Genomic DNA, 21,870 nt, shown 5'->3' with positions numbered 1-21,870 from the left:
AGTGCTACGACCCTCGCCGGCTCGTAGTAGACCCCTCTACGCGCTTCGAGGCCGGGCTGCACCGGGCGCTGTAGCGTGCGTGTGATCTTGATACTTGCCAAATGTATTATTCATGCAAATAGAAGGTAATAGCCAAATTACAGGTTTCTTTCAAATTTTATAGAAGTAACAAGGAAACAATTTTATTTATTATAATGGTATGAAGGATCAATTTGGCACTCACCACAGATTTATATATTACTTAGACAGCCACCGTGGCAATATTTGTATAATACCCATATCTATTATATCGGTCAAATATTAAAAAAAAGCTATGTCGTTGAATTTTATGTGTGCACGCCATAGTGCGCATGCGTATAACTCTTACCCCTGCCAAAATTTGGAGAAAGATTTGAATAGAAAAAATATTTTTTTTCTTATTGTCGTCGTTTTGGATCTCGTCCACAAGCTTAAAAATGTTTTTTACATAACTGATTTTTTGTATTGTTTACAAATATTCTGATATAACTAGTATAAACGTTTATTTTCAAAAATAATACTTATATACAAATGATATAAAAACACTATTAAGTATTTTGGTAATTAGTATAAGACGTTGATTGATGAATATTCGTTAATCAATTACTGTAGGATCCGAAAAAAGCAACGTCGCATCCTCGCAGGCCCGAGAGGAACCTGGCCGATTTTTTACAATCTTCCCATCCCTCCGGCCGCGCCAACGTGGCATAGATTCTTTTAACTTAAACTACAACTGACAACAAAATTTAGATCATCCACCTTCTAAAGATAAGGTACAAACTTGCTCAAAACTGTTATGTTGTACTACATTTGAGAGATTATGTAAAACGAACTTTATTACTCAGACTTTAAAGTTTAAACCAGTTTGATGACACTCGTGAATATTTCCGGATATAGTTTGATGGAATATAGCGTTTATGTCGTGGTGTTAAGATATATTGTTGTGTGGATTTGGAGTTAATGTGAGTAATTTAACAGCTGAGCGGGCGAGGGGGTGCGAGGGTGGTAGAGGGAGTCGGATAGGTGAATATGAATCAATTTATTGCGTCTCGCCAGAACTCGGGCCTGGGGCAGGGAGATCTCGAAGTGTGATTATTTTGTAGTTTTAAGACGAAGCTCAAATATTCCATTACGTTTTTGAATTAATTACCTATGTATCCAATGTTAGAAGCCCCTTGAGGTCTGTCTGAAGGTAACTCGAATCAGGTTATCAAGGCATCTTTTAAATTGGCTATGGCGTACAATAATAATGGAGTTCATAATATTTCCTGTTTGTAACGAAAAATAAGGCTAGGAATAATCTGTTTTGGTACATATTGTTGTATAGGTGATTTCGAAATATACGAAGAAATCTGATCACTAAAGTACAGGCCTTCAATAAATAATAAACCTCGATGCTGCCCTGCATTCACAATCAAAACAACGGTACGTACTCAGGCGTGTGTGGAGAACGCCTGTATTGCCGAGGTGTCGGCCGGTGCGCGCGGCGCGTACTCAGGGTTTGTGTGCACCGGGACTATGCTACGTTTTCTTTAATTGTACATTTTAAAACCTTTTTAGAATATATGAGACTTCACATGATAAATAGACAATCGAAAATATGTGTTACATGTCTGTCAGTAAGTAGCTGGGTGACCCAAATTTATATTATGGCTAGCTGTTGATCGCAACTCGCGGTAGCTTGTGTTTGTCATCTAATAGTTTTTGACACTATGTTATTAAACAAAAAAGAAATAAAAAAACTCAGAAACGAAACTAAACTCTTCTTCATTATAGGATATTTATATAGTAGTATAGTTAGTAGTATATGGACGTGCATGTACTTCATATCGAAAATTATTATAGAGATACCTGTGCTGGTGACCATATTTACTAAACGTTTCATGAATATTTTCCAGTTCAGTCTTGGAATATCTTTATGATATCACCCTGTATCTTTCATAGCTATTTACATAAACACTATAAGTATATATCTACTTTTGTGGTGCAAATTCATCGAGATAATCCCGTCCGCGGATCAGTGTAAGCGGATCAAGGGATTACGTTTGTTTTGCGTTCGGGGAATTAATTAAGTATTTTTGAGGAAATGTTTCATTACAATCCGCGCGACAGAAAAGTTAATTTTTCGTTTACAGCAGTATCGTGAGTATGTTTTACGATAACGGAGTAAAAAGCAATAACTAAAGTTTAAAACCAGACCAGGTGAAAAAGCAAGACGCACTAATGTTGCCGTGAGAATATGTGAATTTTGAAAAATATGCTTATAGATAAATAGAAAAAGATATAGGGTACTTATTGCCAATATTATAATATTTTTTTTATCGGTTTGCAAACTGGTTGTCACAAGCACCAACTCTAAAACTCAATAAATGATACATTTTTAGTTAAATTATGACAGAAGCCAAGTCTTCCTACACATATCAGAATAGCGTCAGAATTATGGGATAAAAAGTATTTGAGGCCGACACAGTATACTGTGTATTACCTTCACTTATCCGTGTAGCAAACATAGAAATTCGTTCAATATTTGCGTGAAAGAGCAAGAAAATGCCATTGATTCCATACAAATTCTAAAACATATAAATTCTCCACACTACAATCTAACTTGACTGACTCTGGCCAGGTGTTTCGAATCTCAATAAAAGTATACATCGTTAAGTTTCAATTTGAAGAAAGACTCGTCTTAAGAAAATTAAGTTTAAAAATAAACAATATAAAAGTCCAACGACTTCCCGACTCAGGTAAATGTTGGCGAGACGGCGATTAGCTTACACCGAGCGCTTTAAAGTCGACGACTCGATTACACGCTGTGATTCGAGGATCTATTCTCGATTAATGATGTATTGATGTCGATGTCGCGGTTCATTCGTCGCCTTTTGAATTGAACGAAGACAATTACTTCACAAGTAGTATGTCGAGAGTTTTTGTCTTTTTATAAATATTATTTGTTGCAATTGAAAGATTTTGTGGATTGTAAATTCCAACATGGATCGTATATAATGAATGATGATCTATACTTCTACATCTACACTAATCTACAATCTTCATGCCATAAAGCGGAAGTGTAAGTTTGTGTGTAGGGGATAATATTCGAAACTACTTAAACGATTTCCGAAATTGTTTCACCATTAGGTTAAGGTACTTCACCAGTAAGCTACATTTTCCTGAGTAATTTAGGGTACTTATTCGACTATGCCCACGAGAGCGAAGCTCCGGAATGCAGATAGTAATTTTATAAACATTTTTGTTATAGCTAAAAGACGTTCGTACCAATATTGATTGTATACTCAAGTGTCAAAGTGCTCACGACAAACATACCGGCAAAAATACATTGACTCTGTGCAAACTCGAAGCAAATGTTACACCTTGGATTTCTAACAGTCACCCTCTTCTAAAAAACTTGACGCATAGCACGAACAATACAGAAAATGATCTAAACACTTAGAGCAATAATCATAATTGTGAATGCTTTATTATAATTATAATATTAGAAAAGATTATTGTCCATTTCTCCTCTGCTCGTTTTGGAGACTATAATAATGTTGATACTAAATAACAGGTACTAACAGGTATTTCGGACCTTGTTACAAAGGTCCGAAACGTCTGGAAAATAGAAAAGGTATGTGCGCGTTTAATACTTGTTATTTAGTATATAATTATGCAACGCGAAAGTTTAAAAGTAGTTAAGTTAAAAATATATCGTAAAAATAGATAAATAAAAACAGAACTTATACTGAGGATAAAATCTGGAAACCGCTCAGATGAAAGATAAAGAAAATCCGTTAAGTGAATATTAACTATGTTTTTACCATTTTCATAGCCCACAAGATACTTTGCCTAGCGTACATTGCCTACACGAGTTACAAAAAATATTGTTTCTATTCGAGTTTGAGTACTGTGATGACATGTGCTGTGGCCGCCTCGTCTGTCACTACAAGGGGTTGAGGCCCTGAATGATTGCGCGGCTTTTTTTCATACTGTTATCATTTCTATAGGAGAGCCCTACACTTCTTGCAACCCTAGCAGGCAATGGCCTGGACATTATCAACAAGTTTCAGTCAGGTTTCAATAGTGTTGCGTGAAGTTCCCGCCTTAGAATAGGACGATGGATTGCAACATCATTCTCAAAGAGGATTGATTTCGAGCAAGCGTGTGGTTGCAAAATAACTCGTTTCGTGAATCTCTAATAATCGTCATGTCACGTCAAAAGTCGTAAGCAAACCCCACACAACAAGCAAACAACACAGCCACAGTATGAACGGGGCGCGGGGCTAAAACTGGGCGCTTTGAATAGGTCTAGTTTCAATGATGAGTCAACTTTTCCCAGGTCGGCAGTACATCGCCTGATGAAGGAAACACAACTTATACTTTCTGAATGTATTTACATAATTTTGTAGTAAATGTTGAATTTTAATGCCGGTGTCGAGTAAATAATGGTGTGAGGCCAAAATTTATGTCACATTTTACCTCAAGTATTTTATTTTATGTAACATTTAATAATGCTATAAGTTAATAGACAGTTTTCAATGTTACAGACTTATATACGAGAGAGATCATGTAGAGACCATCAATAATAATATTATAAGTTTGTTCGTCCTGATTTCACGTCAAATTAATTGAAGCAGTCAACTTTGACGCGTAGATTAAAGTTAACGTTAAAGTGGGCTGGTGCAACCCTTTCCTAGCATTTAAAATCAAGTCCGTGCGACGGCGCGCGATATGCAACTGCAGATTTCCTGCATTCGATGCAGTCGCAGTTGGCACGCGACCAGGATGTCTATTCTGCCAACTTTAAGCCAAAACTGCTTTTCAATATTAACTCTTATTGACGCGCAATAAGAACTATTATTATAATCCGATAACAGCTAATCATTAGTAGAATCGACACACAGGACCGACGGAATTGCTTTTCCTTGCTATTTCATAAATCTGATCGTTTTCGACAAAATGGAGTGAATGCATGATATACAGTAGAGGTCAGTAGGGGACTTCTTGAGGTTGATATGAAATTTTAGCCAAATTATAAATAGTATTGTGATGTACGCAGATGTATGATCCATACATTTGATGTATTCGTATCATCTAATTTCTCTTCATGAGGGTTGTCCTCATAGCCTTAAAGCCAAGAGCACGCTAAATTATAAGAGAAGAAGCACATACCTTTTCCATGAAGCTGCTGCCTGTTCTCGCTGCCCTTGAGGCTCTCCGCCGTGTGGAGCAGCTCGTCCAACTGCGGCTTCTTCTGCTCCAGCTCCCTCAGCACGCCCTGCGACAACGACGATATTAGTTTATTCAAAGTAGAAAAAAACAAAAAGAAACTAAATATAAGACATATGGCGACATCAACTGTGCGCCACATAACTTATATATATGACATAACAACCATAATCAAATGGCGTTCGTTATATTGTATACCAGCTTTTACCTGCGGATACGTCCGCGTTAATTTCCCACGGAATCAGTTCTTTTCCGGAATGAATAGTACCCTGGTGTGTCCTATGTCCTTCTCCCTCCTCTTAACAACATTTCAGGAAGATTTGTTGTAAAGATATATTGTCAAGAGGTAATAAATAAACCACCAAACTTCATTCGCATTAGTTAACACGAAAGTCATTCCCTTTTCATTTTAAAACAATCGCAACATAGAAAAACCACCATAAAAACATATTATTCAGTATTTACAGCAGCTCCATCATCCCAAAACCATAACCACAACAAAATAGGCCCATTGTTCTCGCCCAGTTTTTTATATACAAAAGGCGCCAAAACCTTTGTCATTCAATCAAAGGCCGCGAGCGTCAGGAGCACAATTAACTCGGGAGTCCGTGCGGCAATATAAACAGGTGCGAGGAGAGGCCCGGGCGACGCGGCCGGGCGCGGCCGGAAAGGGTTTCACCACACCATTACTACCAATACACCTTTTTCTATTCGTAGAAATAGTTGTATGCGTGAATTTTAGAAGTTTGTTTATGCCTTTAAGTTTGAAATTGATTATTTTTAATTTTTTTTTACAAATCTTGGAACTATTCTGTAATTTTAGTTTTTGGCAGCAATATGTTCTAAAAGGAAAACTTACTATTTAAAATATTTATTTACGAATAATATGTAGTAAAATTAGACAGTTTATTAGAAATAAAAATAAATAAATTACCGGTTTAAAATATTAAAACTAGAACGTAAACATTATAATTTTCAAACTAAAAGCGACCCAAAACGAAGCCGTATACGAATGCCGCGAGCGTCGTCAGCGACTCGTAAAAACGCGATGTTTTGCGGAACACGCTAATTACTGGCAAAAACAACAGCATTCCAGATATGTGGGGTTTGGAGAGATTGCTGCGAGCGGGCGCGTGGAGGGATTGGGGCAAAAACATGATTTACTGTTTTTATGCACTATTTAAGCACAGTAATAATGCCGCAGATGAAATAAAAAATGTATTTGTACTATTTTTACTACTTTTATTTGTATGTGTTTTTTGTGCAATAAAGAGTTTACAAACAAGATGCGAGTTTTAACTAACGTTAACACATAACTTGTAAGTCACAACTAGAAGCATTTATTAGGAATTACACCCAAAAACATGCACTTTCTTTAGTTCAATCTTAAATTATGCATAATTATACTTAAAGCTGATATAGCTTCCGCCTCTAAAATCAGAACTTTATCGTAGTACAAAACTTATTAGTTCTGTTGAGAAGCGTCGCCGTAAAAAAACAAAAGACCGACAAATTTTGTTCGCTCCCACATGGCAGTGAAAAATAATGAAAATGGAACTCGTAACTTCTGGTTACAGTTCCAACTTTATCGGCTAGAAATAACCGGCAACCGAATAAAAACTGGAGGATCCTAAATTCGGAATGTAAAAGCGAGTCGTTTCAATTCAAAATGGCTGATACATTGTAACGAGCTGCGTGTCTCGATTCTGATTACGTTAAGTCATAATCTGATATCAATGGTATCTCTATAGTAATACTAATTACATAATTATGTTATTGGTCGTTTGTTTTCGTTATCGTCAGAAACACGTCCCGATCGCAACTCGCCTCATCGACTTCGATTCGAACTGAAAACAACCATTAGGTACGAGCGACTGACGTATTATGTCTTAATTTATAGTTTTATGTAGTTAACTGAAATAAAGCTATCTTTTAATTCTCATCCCAAGCTTTTATTATTTTTCCCTAGTCAATGGGACCAGTTGTGCATGTAAATATATTGGGAAATGAACGAATTCAGAATTGGACAAGTTTTTTTACACGGAACTGTGAAATGGTACTACGTATCTAATGTATTATTAAAATCCATTGAAATATGATTTTAACTAAACGAGTTAGCAGAATAGACACCCTGACATTGCGGACGCAGTGCACTTCGGGTTATGGCGGGGTATGGAATTCGGTTTAAGTTTGCTACATTGTTCCTGACATACAGAATTTAATTATGAAGGCATTTTTTCTGATGTGTAAAACTGTAGTGACGTCATTATGTTACGACGACTACCGCCGCTCACTGCAGCCGAAATAAAACAGGTACGAGTATACCAAAGCTTAATTATTACAAGTTCACTTGTTGTAGTTTTAAAATATCAAACAAATCTATGAAATTCATTTTGAAAAAGTATTTTTAAATTAATTGAATAGAATTGTTCCAGCTGAAAGGAATCCAAACACATTGATTGATGTCGAGCCGACAAATGTTGGATGTTATTTTAGGATAATAGCCTTATAGCCTTATAGCCTTTCTACAAACTTCAAAATCTACACAATTAATTTAAACTATATTTAAATAAATTGTTTATATTTCATAATGTCATCCTCGTTGTATTGCGCAATTCTATTGAGATTTCGTTTAAACCATATTAACACTCGTCATAATGCCCTAGTTTCCCAAAGGGTTACACTCTTAGGCTGAGGCGAAGCCCACGGAAACCAAAGGCACTTCACAAAGGATCCCATCCTGAATAGAAGCCGCGACGCGTCGTGTCTCGCTCTGTGCCATTACCTCTCTAAAACACATTTTAGAAACGTATTCATTGGACTAACTTGATCGTCTCCGATCTTCAATGGTTTTCTCGAATATAATGAGAGGGACTTACATAATATTAACATCTTTGGAGTGTAGTAGGTATATAAAAGCCAACATTATTACTCAAATTCAAATGTCTTTTATCATCAAATTCAGATAATGTTAGGATGATCCTGACTTGTTGACGTCAAAAATATTATTTACTAAACCGTATGCCTTCTTCTGTTGGACAATCAGACTTTATCGCAGTCAAACTCTACCTTATAATAAATAGTAATTTTACTTTATATTTTTTCAAGATAATAAGAACAATGATTAAGGGAGCTTTAATAAATGTAGATTTTCCGATACCATAATAAATTATACTTTAATGAAAATCCTTAGGAATCACATATCTATTGGTGAAAATCGCATGAAAAGCCGAGCAGTAGTTTCTGAGTTCATCGCGGACAGACAGACTCGCCAGAAGACTTGGAATTCTAATATGTAAGGATTAAGTTAACGTTAATTCGTATAATACCATTATTTCGATTCTATTCATCGAAATGTTATCCAAACAATTGACATTCACAAAATTTGAGCTAATCCCCAACGTTGTTATTACTCTCGACACGAACACTAATGAGCTTCATATTTAACGATGCCCATTATCAACGCCGGACACCGAGACTCGATAACCGGAACATCGATACATTAGTTCGGGCGGGCGCAACAATTCGAAATGGTCCAAACAATTGTGCTCTGTTATAGAAGTTGACGATTTTACTGTGTATGCAATGTCTAAAACATTGGAACGGAGAATTTTCCATTAATTTTGCTGCTGTCGTCCTTCTCTTATATGCATTTAATAATCAATATATACAAAGCTATTGAGATTTCCTGCTACACCCGTCCATGAAAAAAATATCTTGTGTGTTTTCAAACAAATTCTATTTATTAATTCCTAAAAGGGCTTAAGGGTTTCAAATATGTGATTTTCAACAGAGTAAGTGCGATTTATAAAAAATCAATATATTTGTTCATTTTAGTTTGTAATAACTAAATTGTACGAAAATAAGTACATACATTTGAATGAGTATAAAAGAACACTGTCACAGAAATAATGAAAGAAAGCCAATCCGAAACGAGCCCGCGTGGTGGGTCATGACGCGGCCTTTTTTATTGATGGATAAAAAGTACGCCATGGCCAAGTACGCAAAGGCCTGTACCGCAGGAGTGCGGACGATTAAAAGGCTGATGATGATGAATGAAAGAAAGATACAGGTATAAGGGCGGACTTATCCCATGTAGGGATATCTTACAGTAATCCTGCGCTGGGTTGCGAGTTTTAGATAATTACTTTTCTCCAAAACAACGAGAATAAGCATCTTCGCAAATATTCCATTAAGAACATCGCGAGCTCTCGAATTGTTAGTACAATTATACCGAAGTACGTTCGTAATAAGGCAGGCGCCGAGACAAGCAGAAATACTTAATGAAGCAACTCATTAGCGAATAACCGTCGCGAACAGATTAAGGGCGAAACTAACCCTTGGACAACTGTACTACTAACGCTCCGCACGTAAAAAACGCCAAAGAATGTAGTGGTACCAAAATGCTAATAATTGTTGAGATAGTGATGATAATATCATGCATAGCTATTTCATCACAGGAACTTTCTCATTAATCATGGCGTACCGGACACCAGATACATGTCTATGTCTGCACATGCTAAAAATCAAGTTTTTCACTCAATTCAGAACACATTTTTCAATAGAATCATTATTTAGAACATTTACATTTAATCGTTATTACTGATATTTTACAATTTGAGAATTTCCTGGACGAACAGTTTGCTAAAGGGCCGACAGACCACGTCTGACGCTGGACAAGTTAATTGGAACGCATCTGAGACGAGCTTAGTCTTACTTATAGGATAATGTCTCAGGAACCCCAAGTCACAGCAAACTAGCCTCTATCGCCGCCGCATAAAAGTCTATGCAGAACTGTTAATGCAGTTGATAGTTCGTTACTTAGCAGATTACTGTGTAAGGTAGTGAAGGATAGGCTTCAACGTACTACGGATGGCCGAAGCAGACTACCGTTTGATCTACCCAGTGTAGATCAAACGGTAATGCTCATGCCTTTTATGGCAATTTTTAGCAACTTAGAAAGTAATCGTTGTTCGTCATCGTTATATTAAAGTAATCGTCAGATTACTTTAATCTAAATAGTCTGCTCTGTAAACTTGATTCACCTGACCTTATTCGCCTATATTTTTAACACATGGACGCATGTGCAAAATGTACGTCCAACATATTGATATGGAATCAAATCTCGTCAAAACAATTCAATACTCAATATTTTATTTGCATTCGTTTGTTCTCTCCGGATCGGTTGGGACAATTCTGACTGAATCGCTTGATTTGTTATTTCGGAAATCATTTTCAGATATAACCAACATGGAATCCAGTATTTTTATTGTTTTTATACAAACTATGTCAGCTAACTTTGGGGCACACTTAATCTCTGTGATTTGTCAAAACTAACAGCCCGTCCCGGCTTCGCTCGGGTAAAACCATAAAAAGTAGTCTATGTTACTCCTGATCGTTTCTTCTATATCTGTGCCAAATTTCATCAAAATCGGATCAGTGGTTATTAATTTTTTATTCATTACAAACAAAAAAACAAAAATTCAAATCTTTTCTCTTTTTATATTAGTATGGAAGTATGGATTGTCCTTTAGATTTTTTCAGGAATAGAAAGAATCTTTAAAATCCTGTAAAAAAATAGAAGCCAAAAAAGTTGTTCAACTCCAAATAAACACATCTCCTGAATTGGTCGTCCATCAAACTCCACAAAAGCGATAGAAGTCGTTGAAACTCAAACAAATACGAAATTGATACAAGTTGTCCGGAGCCGGTCGGACGAACTTGGGAACCACATCTTTGTCACGAAATTGCCGGCATCTCTCGCTCTCGCTTCTGACAGCAAGGTATGTTTTTGTAGATATAATTTTAAATAGAACATGTAGAAGGAACCTTAGACCTTATGAATTTTAGCTAAGCATAACCTAGATACGAAAAAAGGAATCGCGACGGACTAAGGATTGCGTTGGAGCGATAATCTTGGAAACTTTAAAAAGGAATAACATTGTTAAATGTTTAAATGAGTTCCTTTCGGCGTTTCTTCTAAACAGTGGTAGTTCCGAATTGAAAACTTGGTCCGTTGGTTGGTAGTTTTTACCTTTAGAAAAATACAATACAATACATTTTTAATTATATTAAAAATGTGACGTAAAAAGTGCATGTGACAGTCTTATTTCTGAATAATTGATTTGACTTTCACACGGTTGGATTTTGAAATGGACAGAACGGCTTGGAAGGAGATGGGGACGCCTTTTGCCAAACAGCGGAAAAAGAAAAACCGAAATCGAATTTTAAGACTTGGTGGTAACCCTATTCAAAGTTAACAGTTTGAGTCCCAGTTGCCCGGCCTAAGTATACATGTTCGGCATACGTTGCTATGGCCTGATAACTGAGGAGGTACTTGTCAAATACCAAATTTTTAATGGATAGATTGACAGATCAATATTTGCTAAAGGACGCCAGCAGTTTTAACTACTGAAGTATCTATATTGACTTTATTATTACATGTATTTTTGAAGCTGAAATAAGAAAAGTTGTAATTACATTAATGAATGCGTATTGCGTATGCGTGTTTATAATCTGGATATACCTCAATGACGATATAAGTCAGCCGAAAGGTAGAAAAATATGACAATAAAATATTTTTACATTACTTATACTTTTAAAATAATTTGCTAATTATCAATTTGATACAATTTGAATTTGATACGCGTCGACGTGACGATACGTCAACTACGCACGGGACACGACGTGCGAATGCCGGCCGGCGAGGCTTCTCCCCCCTCCCACACCCTTATTGATCCCCCCGCACGCTACTCAACATTCCAACGTAAAAAGATCTCGCGCTACCCGCAAAATTTACTACAATAGGACAAATGCAAAGGATAGTGAGAGCTCTCCGAAATCTGGCGCATTACAGGTAGGAAGTCTTGCAATTTTTATAGCGGCCCGGCCCGGCAAACGTTTTGTCTTTTATAATTCCTGATGTAAACATTTACTGTATGCAGATTGACTAAGCCGCTGAACCGGATATTAAAATTATTTTAACATCGGATGTTGATTTTGGCTTACATGTTCTCTGTTTGCTTGTCTGTTTTATCCTATATCATACTAAAAAAAAATTATGCCTATATCTATATTGTTTTAAGTCTATATCATGCCAAAGAGTTTTAATTTATTCGTTGTAAAGATTCTTCCCGTATTCAATTTACTACATATCCACTACCTAGTATCTTAGGTTGTAGTGGTTTTATGACATTACTCTTTAATTTCTTAAATCCCATCAAAATATATGACTTCCTCGCTCTTGACGTCAAAACAACATAGCTTGGAAGCATGTTGTCTGTCCCAGTGCTGCCATCTAGCATCCCTGACCTGTACAACCAACATAATTCTCCTAACCTCAATCACGACCGCACCGCGCCGTGGTCACGGTCAAACTGACACGCATAGCACGTGGCGCGCTCGACGCGGCGTGGCGTTGCTAGGCAACCAACACACCCCTCTTCTACACTACCCTCGCAGATTAGGGAAGGGGAAGGGTGTTGGAGTATAGTGAAGGGGACGAGTCGATAATAATTCGACGATAACATTTACTTATCGATGATTCCTATCATATCATAATTTTTAGATTACCAACTTCTTCTTCAACAAAACGTCAGTTCTTTTAATCCTGAGCTTCAATTGAGCAACGGAATATGGCTAAAATGCATGATTTATCATGATGTTATTTATCTACAGCCTGTCCCGGTTTCGCTCGGCTAAAACCATAATAAGTTATACACTTAAACCATTCTCAGGAATCACACTATTGGCCAAAACCGTATAAAAACCCGTCCGGCACTTTTTGAGTTTATCGCGCGCGTTCTTATTATTTTTATGTTAAAAAAAAGGATTTTACACACAATTGAAATTAAATATTTTTGTTCTTACATTTTTATTGTAGCACTAAAATTCTAAGACAAAATATCTTATATCTTATCTACGTCAAAAATTTATTAAAAGCTGCCGCCTTTTCGCAGGTCGAATGAAACGTCAATTTCAATTTAACCAATGCATGTGTCTTATAAAAGTGTTATAACGAAGCGGATTATTTTTAAATAAGACTAGGGGGAATTAATATTGTACCGCAAAAAGGTTACAACTAGTTTGAAAGGACGGGGAGAAAGAAAATGATAAAATGAATTCTTATAGCGACACAAAAATTAAAACCAAAAAGTACTTAAAAGCAGAACCCTACCCTATCAATACAGTCGCGTAATGTTATCGAGTCTTTTCCATCACTAACTCAAACGCATGCGCAGTAAAGCAATCCGTTTCTTTATCATCTGTGCGCACCGAAGGAACCGCTCAGTTTGTATAAAAACTTCACTGTATAAGGATGCCATAACGGATTGTTTTGAGAAGGTTATGTTTAGGGGGAGAATAAACACGACGAACCAACAACGGAGTTTGGTTTACTTGTGTGTGCGTGTTTAGGATTTCGGTATTGCTTTGTGTTACGGATTTGCTTTCAAATAAACAAATTATCATCGTATATCTTTAGACTTCCATTTTCTACACAAATGTTTCTGGGAGCTTGTGGATATACTAAATGGTCATATGAATCACTCTATCTGTCCATATATGAAAACCAAATATCATTTGTATGGATTTTTGTTCAGAATTGTTTACAATGGTGGATTATCCCCAGAAAATCCCTCTTCCAGTGAACTAGCGGTAGTTTGAGAGAAGATAATAATATATTAAAGCATCACAATCATATCGATATAAGTACTGTATGTAATGTAACAAGCGAAGGAAGCGACTGGCAATTGGGTTAGAATGACTCCTGATAACAATCCGCGTTCAGTACGTGATAACGAGCAGTCGCATTATACGGGGCGGCGACAGCTCCGGCGACATTATGATAACGACTGGGACCAGGGCTGGTCTTCTTTTAGAATCGTGGGTTAAACATTTGTTGTGAGTTTGACGTGTTTGTTTATCTATGGGCATTGTCATCATTTGCAGCCCTCCGTGACCCACTGCTGGGTATATAGGCCACCTATCGTCCACGCCAACGTTCTATGTTTGGGCCATCCTTATCCAGTTACTATTTGTATGTCTATCTGTGGCATCGTAGGTCATCGTAGATGGCAGTAGAACTGATTTGGATCTAGTTTTTAAAGTTTCGTACGTCAAAAGATAAACACTGCCTTTATCCCCCGATTACTGGTGATTTCAAAATATTTTATATTGTCGTCTTGTGAAATCTGACTCTACTTGATGATACAAATGGCCAATGATTCTATATTTCTAATGAAGATTATATAAATAGATTTGAAGAACTGTATTCTACAAATATCTTATCCATAGGCTATGAGACTATGAAGGGGTGGACACTCCCTGCACCCTCAAAACTAACGTGCTATACAATGATCATTCGAGAATTTGATCAAAGGTAGGAACTTTATTGCCTTTTAAACAACCGTTAGCATTTGAATTATGGATTCTATGGCTAAGCTATAGGGTAAATTTGGCTGGTGGATGGACATCCACATAATTCAATATCTTGTTATTCCGGACTTGCTCAACAATAGTCCTTTGTTGAGAAAGTCCGGAATAACAAGATATTGAATTAGGTGGATACTCCACCGAAAAGAGCATAGCTCTTAAATAAGAAGAAGAAGGAAGGATGGAGGAGGATGCGGAGCTGAACAGCGGTAGTGTTAGTTGGAACAACCACTTACTTATAATAGATTACCTACTCGTGTGGAAACAGATAATGAAATCGTATAAATAAATTTGTTAGAGTAGAGAGAGTTAGAGTAGCACCACTTATCCTTCCGTCAATCAGCGATAGTTTAAAATATTGTACAGCATTAATTAGGAAGTATGTAAGGATATAGCCGCAGGATCGACCCCAGGCACGTGGCACCGCCTACAAAACTCCTGCCGAGCCCTTGATTTATTTACATTAACTGAAGGCATTTAGTTAATAAACTGAAAGCCATTATCGCAAGTAGACTCCCTTTGTCTTAGTTATTTGATGATGTGGTATTTTTACTTCTCACCATATCGATTTGTTGGTCTGTATCTATGCACAGATTTTCAAAACTACGCAATGGTTTGAGGTGGATTTATTTTATTGTTAAAATAGAGTGTTTCAAGAGGAAGGTTTATATGTATATACCATGCAAAATGTTATGCGAAACCGGGGCGGGTCGCTAGTATACTAATAGGAGACGTTCGCCAGCAGTGGCACGGAATATATTAATAAAAAATCTTTCAAAAACGTTCGGTCTGCATTGCATTTCATTTTTAAATAAATGATCATATAAATATGTATTGCTATTTACGGCAGCAGTGTACTATACACATTGCTTTAACAATTTTATAGACTGATTGATTGAATGCAGACGACACTAGACACCACGGAGTTCGCCGATTCCGACTGTCTGACTCCGTTGTAGGGAGTACCAATTCCGTGCTAGATACATTGTCATATTTGACATTTATTTATTTTATATGAAGTTTTATTGCGAAATATTTTTGCTATAAACCATAAAATAGTCTCTTAGAAAATTGCACATATTTGTAAATATATATATGATATCAATACACCTATACTCTACCCACGTATCTTTGAAATTGATAACCCACTTTGGAAGTAATTTTGTCGATGGAGAATCCCATTTATTTGGCAGGCGCAGATGAGAGAGGCTAACGAAATTGACGAAGTTTTATTTATTCCACGGCCTAAGAGCTGGGTACAGTCCATCTCGAAAAACTTCACCGAATACTAAACATGCACACTTTTTGTCAGGTATGCAAATAATTATGTTAATATGCATTATTTGTACATACAAATAAATACACACATGGTCTTTATCAATATTTTTTAAAGTTGAAGTTTAGCTTTAAATTCATAAATTTCTATACGTGACCATGGTTATATATCATAGCAGGAATTTTAACGCACCTGCTGCACTTTACGACAACAAAACTAAAAAAAGCAGGCCATTTAATTTAATCTAGAAGCACTGTACGGAATCAGTATGCGGCCGGCGTGCGGGATCGCCGCGCGCGCTCTTCAATTAATAACTAGTCCGCCCCGCCGCACGCCCCGCTTCAAATTCTATCAACACATTACGACGCAATCGGAAAAGAAACTTAGAAACTAATTGTGGCTGTATAAACGATACCTTGATTAAACCTTTGTGCGAAAATACATAAGTAAATAGACTATCGTTAATGTTTTAAAAAAAGAGACGAACTATTTAGTAAAGTTGCACGCAAGGTAAAAATCAGTAAATTACGACGCCATCAGAAAAGAAGACACAGAGGGAAGGAACACTTAGTAATTCTCACGCGAATTTTAGTTACACCGGGAATAAAAATATACTGGAAAATCGAAACTCCAAATGAAGTATACGGCCCTCCATGATAATATGCCCCTGGTAACAAACCCGGTTTAGTTCCGTCTGTTGATATTTTAACAAATAACAAACTAAAACAGGCAACATTTCTACAAAACATCCTCCCCAAACTGAACATTGTGCCAATTATTCAATGAATGAAAAGCAAAAGAAAAAGCAAAAATAATTAATTGAAGAGCTCTCCGATATTAAAACGGAACGCCTAGCCGCGGACCAACCATTCGGAATAGAAGAGAGCAATCACAGAATGGAGTTATGCATAATGCAAAGCAAACGTAAGCCGAGTATTGTATTGAATGCAGGTGGTCGTGCAATTTCAAGCGCCAATTCAGATATTGCTCACTTGAAAGGAGTGTTCAATTTAATATCGAATTTCGTGTTGTATGTAATTGTGTTTTTATTTAGAACTAGGGGCCCGCCCCGCTCCGCTCGGGTAAAACCACAATGCCCTAAACCTTCCTCAGGAATCACACGTGTCTATTTAAAAAAGAGATGCGGGTTCTATTGCGTAGTTTTCAAGATCTAAACATATATACGATAGGCTGCTATTTATGTATCCGGAACTGGCCAATAATTCTAGAATATTTAAAAAGTAATTATAACATTTGAAAATAGAACTCTTCGGCTAGAGAATAAATATTTTTCATGTCCCTGTCATTTGTTTTTTTCAATTGGCGCCAATTTTGAAAATAGCTTGTCTTCATTGCCATGGATTTAGCTCGTGAACATTTTCGCGCGATGATTTATTATGATTTTCGGCGTGGATTAACTCAAAAACAGTGCATCGAACAACTGATTTTAACTTTTGGAGATGAAGCACCATCGAAAACCACTGTGTATTATTGGTTTAAGGAATTTCAACGTGGACGGTCTATGCTCACGGATGAAATTAAGGAGGGTCGTCCTAAATCGGTAGTGGTACAACAAAATATTGATGCTGTGCGACAATTAGTAATGCAAGATCGTCATGTTACATACTGCGAGATAGAGGCGTCTCTGGGCATTAGTATGACGAGTATACACGCGATATTACACGAACATTTAATTGTTAAAAAAATTTGTTCGCGTTGGATTCCGCACAACTTGAGCGTAGATCAAAAACAGGCTCGTGTCGACTGGTGTAAGAAAATGATAAAAAAATACAACCGTGGTACGTCAAAAGCTGTTTATAATATCTACACAGGTGACGAAACCTGGATCTATGCTTATGACCCTGAAACTAAACAGCAGTCAACGGTGTGGGTCTTTCAAGATGAACCGAATCCAACAAAAGTTGTTCGTGCGAGAAGCACTTTAAAGCAAATGGTCGCTTGTTTTTTTGGTATCAACGGACATGTAGCTACAGTGCCACTAGAGAATAGTAGGACGGTTAATTCTGAATGGTACACCACCATTTGTTTGCCAGAAGTCTTTGAAAAAATACGAAAGAACAACCCACAACGCAGAATCATACTTCATCACGACAATGCTAGCTGCCACAAGTCGGCTGAAACAAATAATTTTTTGGAGGGTCAAAAGACTGAATTGACGGGTCATCCGCCGTACAGCCCCGACCTGGCACCCAATGATTTTTATTTATTTCCAAACATTAAAAATAAATTATGTGGTCAACGTTTTTCGAGCCGCGAAGAGGCCGTTGATGCGTTCAAAACACACGTTTTGGACATACCTCAATCAGAATGGAAAAAGTGCTTTGAAAATTGGTTTCATCGTATGCAGAAGTGCATAGATCATCGCGGAGAATACTTCGAGAAACAATAAAACCATATGTAATAATATATGTTTGTTTAATTTTGTTATTCCGGATACATAAATAGCAGCCCTCGTAGGACAGACAGGGGGAAGTGACTTTGTTTTATACTTTTTATATGTAATGATAATGATATAGGTAGGTACCAATTTGTTGCACTTTTATTTTACATAGACTTACATGACATCATTTTTATTGAAATGGATTCGAAATATATGGTTGTTGGTTTATTAGACGCACACGCAATACCCACAAAGTACATCAATTTTGACTAAAGTACGGCATGACTGTGATATTAGGTTTTAACTAGGAATATATTGCAAAAGCCCAACAAATTCAAAGAGAAATGAACACGAACGAACTTTCGCATCGCCGGCACTCTGACAGACATAATAACGAATATTTTTGGCGTAAAAATAAAGGACCTTGGATATCATTCTAAATACTTTTAAAGGTGGATACCGTTTATTATTCATGTTTGAGGTAAATATCGTGTTACTGGCCTGCTACTGCATCAACTTGGATGAATTCAACATGAGAAAGTCAAATTTTTCATGATGTATCCACAATTTGTAATGCGAGTTTCATTTAAAAGGTAAACTAAGCTTTCGTAAAACCAAAATAAACGAGTAAAATCCGAGTATCTAAACTTATTTGCGTGTATCAGAGCCACGCTCATAAGGAAAACTAGTATAGTCTTCGTTGAGAATCTTCTTGGGAACTCCTGGATCCTCCAGATAGTTTTATCATAGACTGGTCCAGCCAGAAATACCCACAAATACCCACGGCAGCAAAGCCCGGCAGTACTGTTTACAAAGATATGGCCATTTAGAATTTGTTTGGAGTTCACAGAGAATCTATTTCTATTTTTGTGGGTGAGAACGTGAGTATTTCACTCACTCCACGCCGACAAGAGAGAATTACGAGCGGTAGGATACTTCGTCATCCTCACCCACACTTCTACGTCATTACATTTTCCATTAATAAAGTGATAGCTATTTAAAGTAACCAACAGCTAGATGGGTCGACGACGTAACGGGATGATGGGATGGCAACAACTGCATAAGAATGGCCCAGGACAGAGATAGTTGGCGTAGACGGAAAGATTTATAACCTATACCCAGCAGTGGGTCACGGAGCGCTGCAGATGATGACGATGTTGTAAAGTAAATGTATATTTAATGTTACCTTCTGTTTGTCGAGCTGCAGCAGAATGTCGTCGACGTCGCCCACGGCCACGGGCGCCGTGCGCAGCATGTCCGTCTCTACCGACACCCAGTCGCGGATCTGAGACAACACATACAACAATACATTACTATTTAATGTCATGTTCAGCCTTAAATCTTAAAAGCAAAGGAATAATTATTTTCTCTTCGTTAAAACGGGCACAACACATTCAGAACAGCAGACAAACATCTGTGATCACAAACATATGCCCGCGTTGGGAATCGATACCAGGACTACCAGATAGCGGACGGGCGTGGTGAACACTATGGAGGACGCCAATGTAGAATCTCTCTCATTTATTTTCATTCCTGGCATTCCTGGTTGCCGCCTCAGTTATAAAACGTCAAAGGCTTTTCTTATCGACTTTGCACGACTATCTAGATTGACAAGTAGGTCCATTGATGCAATTCTTCCAAGGGACTACATTACGTACGTTATAATGATGTTTGTGAGAAGACGAGTGGACTATACTCGCAGATTGAAAATTTCACACACAGTCATCGATGCGAAAAACTATATGGAATATTATTTCATTCATTCAACTTCGATCGCTCTCAATGTCGTATTGTCACAGGAGCAAAAGCTAGCTTTTTTAATAAAACCAAAGGGTGGCGACCAGCAAAGGGTAGAGGTCAGCTGATTGATAGGCTGTCCTCGCTATCGCTTTCCGATATTGGCGTTATCGCCGCGGGCCTAGATATTTTTTGCGAAGGTCCAATAAGAGCTTTTCCACATTGGTCAATTTATTGTACAACTTCATTTATAAAAATAATTAATTTATATGTAAAAGTAAGCAAATATTACAGATCCACTGTTACAGAGAATCGTATTTATATAGTTTAAACAAAATGTTTACTTATTTATTCAAACTTGATTTATTCGAAAACTTTTTTTTATATATTTAAGACTCGATGAAAGTATTCTCTACCAATCAACTTTCGAATAAAACTGACAGTAAATTAAAGCATTGCTGTTAGAATGTCATCAAATTGTAGCATTTAAGTAAATATGTTTCTGCAATGTAAACTTATTTAATATGGACTGCGTCGCGATACACATACATATGTCATATTAGTGAATGGATATTGAGTCTACTGACTATCAGACGCCAAATGGCGTTAAGTTCAACCCTTGTACATAATTTTTGTGAATAAATTGTCAATAAAGAAAAACTACAAAAATCTGTAGATATGCGAAGTCGTAGTGAGCGAGTGAGCTCGCCCCGTGTGCAGCGACCTGTACCCTGACCGCAATCCCGCTGCGGCCGCGGTCGCCCGCTGTGATCGCTTCATTACATGACTCCGAGCCACTTTATTTACGACGCATATATTATTTAAGTGTGTAAGTAATTCTCCATCGAGTGGGTTGCGACTTCAGTTGAACTATTGGTGCCATAGTCTCCCAGCCACTTTTACAGGTTAAAAGGACTCATAACCTTCCCGTCCGTCTTGACAAAGCGCAATTTCACAGTGAAATATTTTTCAAATGAATTCACTAAATCAATCAGATGCATCCCACGAACAGTTCATCGGTAGCGCAGTGGTAAAGTTGCCACTGAACCGAGAGGTCCCGGGTTCGATCCCCGGTCATGATCGAAAATGATCTTTTTTTTCTGGTTGGCTCGTGTCTTGGATGTTTATCTATATATGTATTTGTTATAAAATATAGAATCGTTGTCTCGAACTTAGTTTGGGGCTAGCTCAATCTGTGTGATATGTTACCAGCCAAACCCGATTCCAGGATAAACTAGTTTTACCTAAGCTAAACTAATTCTTCCTACATGCTACAGAATAAACTGGTATAGCCCAAGCTAAACTAGTTCGTTCTAAGCCCGATAGGATAAACCAGTTTAGCCTAGGCCAAACTAAGTTATCTTAATAGAAATACACACTGTCGGGATAAACTGGCATGGCCCAGTCTAAACATTATAGAATATCTAGAAAGACAAAATAAATAGGTAAATTGAATAAAATACTATTTAATTAAAATTAATAATTTCGTTAAAACGATAACGATAAAACAAACAATCACATTCTAACAATTAATAAAGTATTTTTAATAATATTAAAACAATATAGTAATTTTAATATTAAAAATATTATAATTATAATGCTTTTTCGGAGACTTCGTTTGTTGGACTAGGCTAAATAAATTTCTTGACTAGGTCATTCGCGTTTAACCAGGGTGTGTTTATTTCTATCAGGATACTATAACTATAGTATAGCCTAGGCTAAAATATATATATATATATATATATATATATATATATATATATATATATATATATATATATATATATAT

At 36.9% G+C, this 21,870-nt stretch overlaps 1 protein-coding gene across 1 annotated transcript in view; it reads right to left on the bottom strand.

Moving 5' to 3' along the window:
• The window catches only part of LOC128678469 (dystrophin, isoforms A/C/F/G/H-like), a 455,052-nt gene that overhangs the window by 338,130 nt on the left and 95,052 nt on the right, over positions 1-21,870 (bottom strand). The window contains exons 64-65 of the mRNA XM_053760046.2: positions 19,531-19,629; positions 5,179-5,284 (exon numbers count right to left, since the gene is read on the bottom strand). Coding sequence (XP_053616021.1) covers positions 5,179-5,284; positions 19,531-19,629 — 205 coding nt within the window. The remainder of the gene's footprint in view (positions 1-5,178; positions 5,285-19,530; positions 19,630-21,870) is intronic.

Source organism: Plodia interpunctella, chromosome 19 (assembly GCF_027563975.2).
Source record: "Plodia interpunctella isolate USDA-ARS_2022_Savannah chromosome 19, ilPloInte3.2, whole genome shotgun sequence".
Taxonomy (NCBI): domain Eukaryota; kingdom Metazoa; phylum Arthropoda; class Insecta; order Lepidoptera; family Pyralidae; genus Plodia; species Plodia interpunctella.
Note: the sequence above shows the minus strand (reverse complement) of the source record. Positions and strands in the feature narration are given on the sequence as shown.